General features: G+C 42.9%; 3 protein-coding genes across 3 annotated transcripts; 1 reads left to right on the top strand and 2 right to left on the bottom strand.

Moving 5' to 3' along the window:
* The first annotated feature begins 381 nt into the window (after window positions 1-381).
* On the top strand, window positions 382-3,083 carry LOC133888146 (MADS-box transcription factor 26-like). The gene is made up of 8 exons (XM_062328289.1): window positions 382-718; window positions 815-1,152; window positions 1,238-1,319; window positions 1,602-1,663; window positions 2,117-2,219; window positions 2,310-2,351; window positions 2,469-2,510; window positions 2,838-3,083. The coding sequence occupies exons 2-8, from the start codon at window positions 971-973 to the stop codon at window positions 2,931-2,933; spliced, it is 609 nt and encodes a 202-aa protein (XP_062184273.1). The 5' UTR covers window positions 382-718; window positions 815-970; the 3' UTR covers window positions 2,934-3,083.
* Window positions 3,084-3,115: 32 nt separating this feature from the next.
* Window positions 3,116-5,278, bottom strand: LOC133888145 (GTP-binding protein YPTM1-like). Its single transcript, XM_062328288.1, has 8 exons — window positions 4,962-5,278; window positions 4,804-4,876; window positions 4,662-4,709; window positions 4,485-4,532; window positions 3,949-4,020; window positions 3,707-3,862; window positions 3,478-3,581; window positions 3,116-3,406 (listed from the first exon to the last, which is right to left on the bottom strand). The coding sequence occupies exons 1-8, from the start codon at window positions 4,973-4,975 to the stop codon at window positions 3,295-3,297; spliced, it is 627 nt and encodes a 208-aa protein (XP_062184272.1). The 5' UTR covers window positions 4,976-5,278; the 3' UTR covers window positions 3,116-3,294.
* Window positions 5,279-5,351: 73 nt separating this feature from the next.
* Window positions 5,352-11,364, bottom strand: LOC133888144 (uncharacterized). Its single transcript, XM_062328287.1, has 10 exons — window positions 10,981-11,364; window positions 10,845-10,883; window positions 10,368-10,488; window positions 10,210-10,271; window positions 9,895-9,962; window positions 6,838-6,887; window positions 6,534-6,603; window positions 6,223-6,343; window positions 6,007-6,123; window positions 5,352-5,704 (listed from the first exon to the last, which is right to left on the bottom strand). The coding sequence occupies exons 1-10, from the start codon at window positions 11,221-11,223 to the stop codon at window positions 5,609-5,611; spliced, it is 987 nt and encodes a 328-aa protein (XP_062184271.1). The 5' UTR covers window positions 11,224-11,364; the 3' UTR covers window positions 5,352-5,608.
* Window positions 11,365-12,220: the final 856 nt, after the last annotated feature.

The raw sequence follows: 12,220 nt of genomic DNA, 5'->3' as shown, positions 1-12,220 counted from the left end.
TTTACAAACAAACTGGTTTTGTGAAATTAGAAATGTGGAATATATAATGGTGACTTAACAGCTAAGAAGTGTACAACTTTTCTTTTTGCCTATCTACCTTTCAGAAATAAGTGTGGCACTACTATTTTCTATCATTTATAGTCAGATGGTGACACAGAGAAGACGAGCATAGAACAAAGTTTGCTGTAGATTTTAAAATTTTAGTCTGACCTTTCAAAATAGAACAAATTCTCAATGTAAAGTGTAAATGCCTTTACATGGGACATATTCCTCACTAAATATTCATTTTGATCATGGACAGATCAATGTTTAGGTTATGGCAGTACGAGCAAGATGAAATTTTATTTATTAGAAAGAACTTTATACACTTCGAACTAGTTACTACTAACTTATGCTCTTTTACAAGCTAACTATTTAAGCTACTTTCTGAATTATGACATTAAAAGCAGCTTGAAGTCAACATGAAATACGGAGATCTAACTTGATGTCTGAAATTTGGAGGGCGGAATGTTTTCCCAGCGGTTTTGGAAGTGTCAGACTCTCTGTTGGTGTTAGCGAAATAGTATCTTTGGTTCAGATGCTCAGTGAAAGATGTCTCGTATATTTCTTTTGCCCTTTTTTAATTTTTAATGTAACAATAATATTTCAGAGTAATAACAACTTGAGCGCGAGAACAAGAACCAACGCTATGCAGGAAACAGAGGAACATCAGTATTCGGTAAGTACGACCATGTACAAGGGCAACTGTTCAGTTCCTGTATTTAGCTTTTTGCAATGTGGAAGGTCTGGCCTACCAATTATTCCTTGTCCTCAGGAGCCACAATAAAATGGCCACTTCCATGGTGGATCCAAGCCGCCATTTGCCTCAAGTGCAAGAGGAAGAACAAACCTGTAGTTGCAACCTCCGAAGCTAATCCAAACTAGTGGGAGGTTTTGTGCAGAAAACAAGAGAAAAGACTCGAGGATAGCAATGGTTCGTGGGAAGGTTCAGATGAGGAGGATAGAAAACCCTGTGCACAGGCAGGTCACCTTCTGCAAACGGCGGATGAGCCTGCTTAAGAAGGCCAAGGAGTTATCTATTTTATGTGATGCTGACATTGGTGTCATTGTGTTCTACGCTCATGGAAAGATTTATGAGTTAGCTACCAATGGGTCTGTATCTCTCTCTTGTTTATTGATGCAAAATTTACTATGCAAAGTGATAGTTTTTCATTTGTTTTGAATTCATTGATGTTAGGAACATGCAAGGCTTGATCGAGAGGTACAAGAGTGCCTATACGCAAAGGAAAGGTGAAAGTAGCGAACAGAACAAACCTCAGGTAAGAGGTAGATCAAGGGGTGTAGCTCTGTAATTTTAAATGTGCTGCAAAACGATGCATAGGAATGAATGACCATTCTCAATGAAACTCTATAAGCATGATTATTGAGGAAACTTTTGCTCAGAATGCATGTGCTTGCCATTTGTTCATCAGTGATGCTAGAGAAGCTTCATAATACATGATTTATTGTATGGAGAATAATTTTGAATTCATGATATGGACAGAAGATAGTATGCAGAGTTCTTTATTGTATCGAATGCTGATATTGTTTTGTTATTGCAGGCAATACAACAAGAGGTACTAATGTTAACACATGAAATTGACTTACTTCAGAAGGGCTTAAGGTAATCGGCATTACTTATGTACAGTTAAACAACTAGATAGACTGTCTAAGCAAGTGCTAAACTTGTTTAGCTTATATTAGAATAAAAACTAAGTATCATGCATGCCATGTGCTCTTGTAAACAATAATGTTTAAAGAGGAACTTCAAAAAAAGAAACTGAATGAGTTCGTAACAGCACAATGATTGGACAAGAGTCTAAGTTCAGAAGAATCTGAATTTATAACTAGCTAGAAATCACACTGATGTATAGCTGCATACGTTTTTTAAGAAAGAGAGGATGTAGCTACATAGTTATTATACGTTATTTTCCATCAACTTAATAGTATTAGCTAATGGGCCATGTTGAACTGCCATAAAAGGTTTTGAAAGAAAATGCAGACTTTTCCATGGTCTGGTAAACAAATATAGTATTGTGTATGAGACTGATGAGAAAAGGTAAGCATATCCATGCAGATACATGAATGGTGAGAGAGATATAAACCACATGAATCTTGATGAGCTCCAAGCCCTCGAAAACAATCTTGAAATCTGGGTCAATAACATTCGCTCCCAAAAGGTGAGGTTTATGCTCTTCCCAATACAGATGAAAACTTTTCAAAAGTAGTAATTGCAAAGTTGTAATATACAGCCCTTGAATGTTGAACAGATGCAGATCATGTCTAGGGAGATCGAGATGCTCAGGAACCAGGTTGGTCAACTTTGTGTGATGTGCCATTTTGTTCCTGTAATGAACTTGGGCTTACACATAGAAGAGACAAACATTGCGACTCCCTTCACCAAGATTTTATGTGCTTCTGTTTTGCAGGAAGGCATATTGAAGGCTGCAAATGATATACTTCAAGAAAGGGTACTTCTAAACCTCTGGACTTTAAAAAAAAAAAAAATGCATCGTTTTGATTTGGGACTGAGGTCAAGATGGCCTTAACATTTAGGATGCAATTAGAGGAGTTAGTCCAAATCATTTCTTTCCTACCCCATTATCTATACATACACATGCTTGTAAGACCAGTTTTTCATAAGGTGCCTGGCGTGGCGGTTGGGTGTGGAGTTACATGTCGGGGTATTTTGGTTAAACATGTGTAGTGATCATCTTCAAAATCCCTCTTCAGAGAGATGGAAATGTTCTTTCGAAGATATCAAGACATTTCTCACTGCCCTGATCTTGTGTCTGCAGATAATCGAGCAGAATGGGATTCTGGATGTCAGCAGCAACACGATGATACCACAAGTGACATACCCACTTGCCATGGAGAGTAACTACTATCTCTAGCCTAAACTACCGTTCTATCAAGTTATCTCGCCAGCTCTGTCTGAAGTCTAAGATACCATGCAAGTACCTCCTATGATCTTGTATTGTCATCCCTTCCATGTTCTGAAAAAAAAAACAGCAGTTGCATCTGTGCAACTTCTGACATATGTATCAGCTATTGTAAATCAACTACATTATGAATGCAATGTTGATTAGAATTGTTAAAATGGAGTTCGAATCGATTTCAACAAATGTTGCAGCACCAAAAGATCCATATAAACTGTTGGAGAAAAAGATCCATATAAACATCTCAAATTGCTTGATCATTTAGCTAATACAAGAAATTATTGATTCCTGAAAAGACACCGAGATCGTTGCGTCATCATGTTGAACAGCATCTGCTCTTCTGCAGCTGCTGCTGCTGAATTGGCTGACCTTTCATCTGAACTAGATTAGAAGCCTTCCTCTCCAGGGTTGCCTGACTCCCCGATTTACTGCAGATCAGACACGGAAATATCATCAGCATAAACTGTTTGGGACAAATCTGAAAACTTCTTTGTCTTACATTTTCTGGATTGCTGCAGACATTGCCAAGAAAGCCTCCTCAACGTTGATCGATTCTTTAGCACTCGTTTCGAGGAATGGAATGCCTATCTCATCAGCATAAGCCTGCACCGATTTGTAACGCCCATTTAGCTTAACAAAGTTTACAATGTCGCAGAATCGTTTGATAAACTTATAATGGTCTGTGTCGATAAGTTATCTAGAAATTTGAAAGGCGATTGTAGATTGACCTGAGCTGCTGCAGTCTCGACAGCCCTGCTCTCAGCTAGATCACATTTGTTGCCAACAAGAAGCTTGCATACGCTGTCGCTGGCGTATCTGTCGATCTCGCTCAACCACTGCTTGACATTATTGAAGCTTTCCATGTCCGTAATGTCGTAGACGATCTGCAGGTATTCAAGCAACCAAATTTCACTGAAATGCACACCAAATTCGTAGAAAACTTGTTTTACAGTTTGACAGATTTTATTACAATTATCCCATGAGCTCCTCGGTAGTAGCTGCTCGTAATGGTTCTGAATCTCTCCTGTCCTGCTGTGTCCCACTGTTTAACATGCATCAGGTGTTACTGATATCAAACCACATTGGAGTATTACAGCTGCTGCTTTGCATAACATATTTCCTAGAAAAAAATAAAAGAGCTAACACTTTAGTACTAAGAAAGATTAATACTTGGTCACATTTTGAGTCCTCTACTTTTCTTTTATATGAAAATTTTGCCGATGCATGTTTTTCAAGGGAGACTTAGATCCTTGTTTGGTCATAAAATGGCACAAGAACAAGAAAGGATATCTTCACATTGATCTAAATGATCTACGCATATGCATATCATGCACCACCACTATGTCTCTACCACCATGCCATTGTGTACGGTGATCCAACTTGTGAACTGGTATACTTCCAGATTTCTCTGTTAAGACTTCTCTTTCGCTCCACCAACCACTAAATGTTCGATTGCACAAAGTTTTCATAAACATGGCTTGTGAACATGGTCAGGAAACCACTTACAATCTGCAATTTTATGGTCTTCCCGTCCATCTCGACCGTGCGAATTTTCTGCGCAAGCGGAACCAGGAAAAAGGAAGGTCAGTAGATCAAAGAACAATCAAAATGCAGGAAGTGCATCCTCGCGGAAAAACTAGGAGAAACATCAAGAATGCAGCATTGCAAGAGGAGTTCACTCACAAAGTCAACACCAATGGTGCTAATGTAGCTGTCGACATAGGAATCATCCTGGATGAACACAGATTAAGCAATAAGAACCAGAACCATATGGTCTAATCTTGAGCAAATAAATGGTGGGCATCAATCCACATTGCCAACTCACAGCGAAACGGAGGAGGAAGCAGGACTTGCCGACCGAGGAGTCGCCGATCAGGAGAAGCTTGAACAGGTAATCACTAACCAAGGACGTATAAACAAGAGTAAAATTTCAATACATTTAAGGGGCAAAGGACAGGAAGTAAGAAAGGGATAGAAACTTACAATTCGTTGCTCATGACTCCTTCTGCCTTCAATTCCCAAGGCCAAGAACAGAGAGAGAGAGAGAGAGAGAGAGAGAGAGAGAGAGAGAGAGATGATGATGTTTGGAGTCGGCGAAGATGTTTCGGTGTAGGGAAAAGGCGAGAAGATGCGTAAAACCCAGCGAATCGCCTCCCTCACGCAGCACGAAGCAGCAGGTGTATAAAACTAAATCGTGGCGTTGGGCTGCCCCCTCCCTGCATACGACTCCTCTTTTTTTAATGAGATGACAGGGATTCATGGGTGCGCCGCACGGCGCTACCAAAGATGATCACGACCCTATCACGTAGCTCTCCTAGTACAAACAATATTGCTTTCAGCTGGAGAAAAATGGGGTGTCATGTGAAGGACATATAAGTACAGCAACCAAACATATACAGAAAATTAAATACCACGTCTGATACATTGGGCCAGTGCATGCCATTTCACGCGTCACTCGTCTTTGTATAGCTGTATGATCAAAAGCGACGCAAGAACCACAAATCGCTGGCATTGCGGAGCTAAGATCACAGCATGGTACATAACTACATATACAGTTAAGCTGTGGATGTTTGCTTTCTACTGGACAACAAATTTCTGAGACTGAGTGTGTTTAGAGACTGAGATAGTAACTAGCTACTAATCGAGTAGTGTTGGAATAAGTAGGACAGTATCTTCTTATGGTCCCCCGATTGGAATCCAGTGTTAGGGTCAATCAGATACGGCACCTGCAACACCAAGAGAACTCCAGTATTAAAAGTTATCCCCTTTTTTTGTTGGAGAGGTAAGTTATCAAGAATAGAAGCTGCTAAAGTGCCATGCTAAGTAACAGAAGGCAACCACAACTAAAAAAATCATTCTAAAACAATTTGCGGATATAACCCAAAATATTGGCCATGGAGGTCGCATTCCAAGAAAACAAACATAAGAATTCAAGTACATAAGCACATCTGTGAGTATCAGAGATTCAGATCCTATCATGAAATAATCAGTTACTGCTTTTCATGATGCGTTACATGGCTAGCATTACCTGTTTAGAACCCGATTTCCTTAGAAGCAAATCCATCTTTGACGATCCTTCTCCCACGTTCTGGAGAACATAAGGAAGCTCCAATTCACAGAGTGCCTCACGAACAATCCTTGAGTACTGAATCATAATGTAAGAGGGTGAAAGTGACCCACATTAGAGACAGCTAATAGAGCCAACACCTAAGAAGAGGATAGCAAGGAGAGGACTGATCCTTACAGAGTTGTTCTCATACGAGAAGAGTTCCAACTTCTCAGCAGGTACAAGACCAGCTTTCTTCCACAATGTCATTCCTCTTCCGGCTCTTAGAAGAGTCGGCACCCATCCTGTGAAAATTGTACTGAAAAAATAAGAAGGTTTTTTATTAGAATAGTGCATGGTGACAGGAACTATGTCTGGACCCATTTGAAAATTGTATCAGAATTTTCCCCTATGAAAGACATTTTAATTTTCAACGCCGATGACAAGTTACCTCTGTTAACATAAGATTGGTAAAAGCGTGAGCTTTCCAAAACAAGCAAACTGGGTACCTCTCAAGGATTCCAAAAGAAGGGCTCCTTCCTTGTCCATACCGGGTGAACAGGTACTTCACAATATCTCCTGCAGTTAAGTATCCATGTTTTCATTTTGCAGTTAAGTTTTCACAAAACTACCCAGACGAGAACTATTTCATCTTTAAAATAACTATTGAAGCCACTGTCTTTATGATCACAACCAAAAGTTTCAGAGACTCGTCTCATGGAAGTGTATTGGATAGCAAAGCAAATCAAAACTGCCAAAGTGTGCAATGTGCACCGGGATTCCCTTCAAATCAAAAGATTTATCAGAACTTACCACTTTCATACATTGTAACACCAGTACCAGCATCAACAAGCAGTGGAAACCTGTATAGAAAAGGTACAGTTCAGTGTGTTAATATTGCCAACAATGTTAACCATGAACAAAGAAGAATTCATGAACTTCGAGGCATTTATGTTTCTTTTCAAATCAAACATTGCTGCAGCTCAAGAAGCATAGCCCTGACCACATCAGATCGCAGCTCCTATGGTGCAAAGAAATCCTCCACAGGTTGGAAATCGCTCAAGACAGCAGAGCCCTGACCACAAATGAGAGCTGGCTCAGGTGACAGCTCAAGAAGCATAGCTTGGGCCTTGCGTTGCTTGAACAGACCATCGCTCGCCTCCGCTCCCGGGTTAACTGGCTACGAGAGAGCGATGCTAACACCTCCTTCCATGCACAAGCCCGCCATAGGAAGAGGAAAAACTTTGTTGCTAAACTTCGTGTCGACGACAGGATACTCACGTCCCAACAAGACAAGCACAAGGCAGTATTCGATTTCTTCTTCAATCTTCTTGGCAGTAGTGAGGAGAGGACAGAGACCTTCAACTTGGCTTCCTCCTACCAGCCAGAGCATGACCTTGCGGCACTCGAAGATCCTATTACTTTAGAAGAGGTTTGGAACACAATCAAAGAGCTTCCGCTAGACAAGGCACCGGATCCGGACGGGTTCACATGTTGTTTCTACCGTGTCTATTGGCCCATCATCAAGACCGACATTGTGGCTGCAGTGTGCGTTGTGCAGCAGGGCGACTCTAGGAAGCATTTCCTCCTCAACTTGGCTCTTCTAACCCTACTTCCGAAGAAACCAGACACCACCAAGGTTAAAGACTACAGGCCTATAAGCTTAATCCATAGTTTTGCAAAGCTTGTGGCGAAGATCATGGCAACGTGGCTCGCTCCAAGGCTAGCAACTATAGTTGCTCCCAATCAGAGCGTCTTCATCCGTGGCCGGAACATTCAGGATAATTTCTTGTTGGTCCAGAACACTGCACGTTTTCTCCACCGCCAGAAGGAAACAAGCCTGCTTCTCAAGCTCGACATTTCGAAAGCATTTGACTCCATATCGTGGATTTTTCTGTTGGAAATTCTCACACATCTAGGCTTCGATCCCCAATGGCGGAGTATGTTGTGTAGCCCTTTGGCTACTGCCTCCTCGTGGGTGCTTCTCAACGACGAGCCGGGGGATGTGATATATCACCAGCTAGGTCTTAGACAAGGCGATCCTCTCTCCCCTTTGCTCCTTATTCTTGTGATGGATATGTTCAACGCAGCGCTCAGTAAAGCTGAAGATGCTAAACTCCTTGAGCCACTGTCCAGACGAGCAATCTACCACAAAGTATCCTTGTATGCGGATGATGTGGTCCTCTTCGTCAAACCTTGGCAGAATGATCTGCAAGCGATCAAAAGCATCCTCACACGCTTTGGGGAAATCTCTGGCCTCAAGACAAATATGCACAAATGTTCGGTGACTCCGATCCAATGCAGCCAAGAAGTTGTTGATCTGGTGAGTGATGTGATGCCATGTGCCATCTCCGGTTTTCCATGCACATACCTCAGACCCCCCTATCAATTCGGAAACTTCCAAAATCAGCGTTATAGCCTTGGATTGACAAAGTCGCAGATCGACTCCCTTCTTGGAAAGCTGCGTTGATCCATCCCGCCGGCCAAACAATCCTTGTCCAAGCCATCCTCACCGTGATCCCCATATACCTCCTCACGTCCTTGGAAATTCTGCAATGGGTATCAAAGCAATTGACAAGAGGAGACGAGCACTTTTGTGGAGATGTCGGAAGGACATCAATGGCGGGCACTGCCTTCTTGCTTGGAGCAGGGTCTGCAGGCTAAAGGAGCTCGAAACCTGGGGATACATAATCTTGAGGTGCTCGGTTGGGCGTTACGCATGCGCGGTCTTTGGCTTCAGAAAACTGAGCCTCATCTACCATGGACCATCTTCGGTGCCTCAGCGCCTGCAACGTCCATCGCCATGTTCTCCTCGATGAAAACGTCCCTTGTAGGCAACAGTGACAACACGCTGTTCTAGGCTGACAGGTGGTTAGCGGGCAAGCCTCTTTCTGAGATTGCCCCGGACCTCCTAACCATGGTGCTGAAGAACATCATCAGCAGGCACATGGTCAAGCAAGCCTTGACTACTAGGCGCTAGATTAGAGATATCCAAAGCATTCTCTCGGTCGCGATCGTGGTTGAGTTCCTTCGTCTATGGGACCTTCTAGCTGACTTTGAGCTACAAACCAAGGTTGGCGACACACACGTCTGGCGAGCAACACCCTTCGGGGTCTTCTCCACCAGATCGGCCTACCAGATCTTCTTTTAGTAGCGTTCAATTTGATCCCTGGAAATGGCTTTGGAGGTCATGGGTAGCACCACGAGCCAAGTTCTTCGTATGGCTCGCGTGCCACAACAGGTGCTAGACCTCTGACTGCCTGGAGTGTCGCGGGCTATCACACCCTGCCCGCTACCCCCTATGTGATCAAGCCACGAAGACTATCTCCCATCTACTTATCGGCTGTGTGTTCTCAAGGCAAGTCTGGTTTGAAATCCTCCAAGAGGTGGGCCTGCAGCATGTTTCCCCAATGGCTGACACCGATGTCAAGTTACAGGATTGGTCGTGCTCGGCCGAGCAATCATTACATGTCCAGCGGCGAAGAGGCTTCAACTCCTTGGTTATCCTTGTAGCTTGGCTAATATGGAAACACCGCAATGGGTGTGTGTTCAATGGGGAATCTCCTAATATCCAGTCTCTCCTATGTGGCTTCTCTCAAGATGCCTCGCTTTGGTGCTCTGCTGGGGGGCGTGACCTAAGCTTGTTGTTGTCCTAGGCTTGGCGCATAGGTCGGTTTGGTCACTCTAACCTAGTCTGTGGTGCCACACTTGGCTTTGTAATCTGGGTCTGAGTGTGTGTTGGTGTCTAAGTCTCTATGTACATATGCTTCATTTTCTCTTTTTAATATATGACACACAGTTCTCCTGCGCGTTCGAGAAAGAAAAACATTGCTGCAGCTATTAGTAAATGCATAATAGGTGAAGACATACTGTTCCTTCCCTCCAATTTTCTTGACCACATCTCTGTGCCTTAATGATCCTTTTGGACAAGGATAAACCTGCATTTAGTTTACGTTGTGAGTGGAAGATGTTAACTAACAAAAAGACCATATTAGAAGCCTAAATGGATAATCTACACAAACAACCATCTCATTGACACGTATTGCTGCAGAACTATATTGATATTCACATAAGAGATAACTATAATGCAAGTGAAGCTAGATTGCATTACTTTCCAAGGTGTAGATTTATAATACCAAATAGGAATACAAAACTGAATAAGCACGGTAAGATATGGTCCGATACCTCTGCAGAAAGATCAAGTTCAGTCAAGGCCTCCCGGACTCTCCTACAGAAGGGACATGCCTCTATTGGAGGGGCAACAAAGGATCAGATCGGTACATTATGAAAACATAAAGTTGGTGTCCCTATAAGTCAGAGCTAACAGAAACTTTTGTTTTTACCAAACTCGTACAATTGCAGAGTTGGCGCAATTGTTGCTGAATCAATGTTCTCTCCACTGTTAGTAGCTACACTTGATCCCCATGGCAATCTAGCTAAACTTGAAAGCGAAGATGTGGTAACCTGCCAAACAAATGTAAGGACAGTCGACAGACAGTCATCAAGGGAAGTAGAAAGGGAATTGACCAATCTCCAGCATGAGCAGTAACACTAGAATTTGAGGTTGATGACCCATACTATACACCCAATGAAAACTAATAGCAAATTACAATATAAATACATTGGTCGCATCCATCAAAAGTTCCATTTGTGAAATCATGCTGTAAGAAATGCACTTAATATAGCCATCCAATTCAGCTTAAAAGAAGTTCAGTATCAAATTTGGTTCTGGACTCTAGATTCTAATCCAAGTGATTAGTTCGTGGTTCGCATGTAGAATCTATGCAAAGGCCAAAAGAGCCAAAAGCCTCGAGATTTACCTCCACGATGTCATTCCGTTCCTGCGACAGATCGCCCCCCTGCTCGGCAATTCACACAAACCACACCAATTTCAGCGTTCCCTAGCCTAAACAAGCCCAAAGTTGGGCGACCGACAACGAAGATGTTATTAGTTACCCCGAGGAACTTGAGAAGCGGGCACAGGAACGACAAGACGCTGCCGCCGCCACCGCCACCGCCACCGCCGCCGCCGCCGCTCGTAGAGGTGGTTTCAGTTTCGACCGCCCCCGTGCTGGGAGGGCGCCCTCGGGCGAGGGTCCGGGCGCTGGCGCGGTTGGGGAGGCGAGCTCGAGCGGGAGCGCGCCGCGGAAGCGGGGGGCGGAGGTCGAGGTGGCGGGCGGGGTGAGCGAGGGGCAGCATGGCAGCCAACGCGAGCGAGTGAGAGGCGCCTGAGAGCTGGGAACGTCGTCACCGCCTCACCGGCGTGTGGTTGGCTGATTGCCGTCGCGGGAGGGGGACGGGCGGTCAGTTGGGACGAATGGGCTCGGGCCCGCTTCTCCTGCGGGGTGTGGCTGGCAAGCTGTGGGCTGGTGGGTTGGGAAGAATCGGGAGTTTTTTTTATTTTTATATTTTTAATATTAATATTTAAATGAATAGACATATAATGGAAAGAATTATATGGATAAGTCGTCTACTGCACTCTGAAGTAATTACAGGAATGATCATCTACCATCCTTAAAAAAGCTATAACCTTTTTAAAGACGATAAATATGTCATGATAGCACGAATATCCTTTACCACCCTCTAAGAGGACGGTTAAAATCCATCCCTGTTTTACTGCCCCATACCCCCTTATCGGCTCTCAAGGACGGTTAGTGCCCCTGCCATTCTCTGAAGAGGCGGTTAGCTCCCCGTCACGTACCCTTCGCTCAGAGAGCGATAGGGGCGCTAACCGCTCTCTGAGGGGATAGTTAGCCTAATTTTTTATAAAAATAACAATAATATTGTAAGTTATGTAAGATAAAAATAAAAAAAATCTAGAAAATATTTAAGTAAAGATAGAATAAATACATATAAGTAAAATGATAAAATCGTATTGAATGTTAGATAGAATTTGTACATGAAATGAGTCATAGAATTCAAACATTACTAATAGTATGTAGCCTACATCTAAGATACATACACAACTTAGGTAATAGATTAAAAATGATAGAACCACCTTGAATTCAACAAGTACAACAAGTATAAATATTACGGACGAAATAACCCTTGAAGTTGTTTGTGCCTTATCTCTCGGGCCATCTAATGGTAATCGTATTCTAAGAATTTTAGTTTACGTGGTGCCGATGTATAAGAAAAATAATCAAAGTTAGTATCCCAGTCATCTGCCCTATCATCAGAGAATTCACAACGGTGT

The sequence above is a fragment of the Phragmites australis genome, chromosome 13 (assembly GCF_958298935.1).
Source record: "Phragmites australis chromosome 13, lpPhrAust1.1, whole genome shotgun sequence".
In the NCBI taxonomy this organism is placed as follows: Eukaryota; Viridiplantae; Streptophyta; class Magnoliopsida; order Poales; family Poaceae; genus Phragmites; species Phragmites australis.
This window is presented reverse-complemented; position numbering and strand designations above follow the sequence as displayed.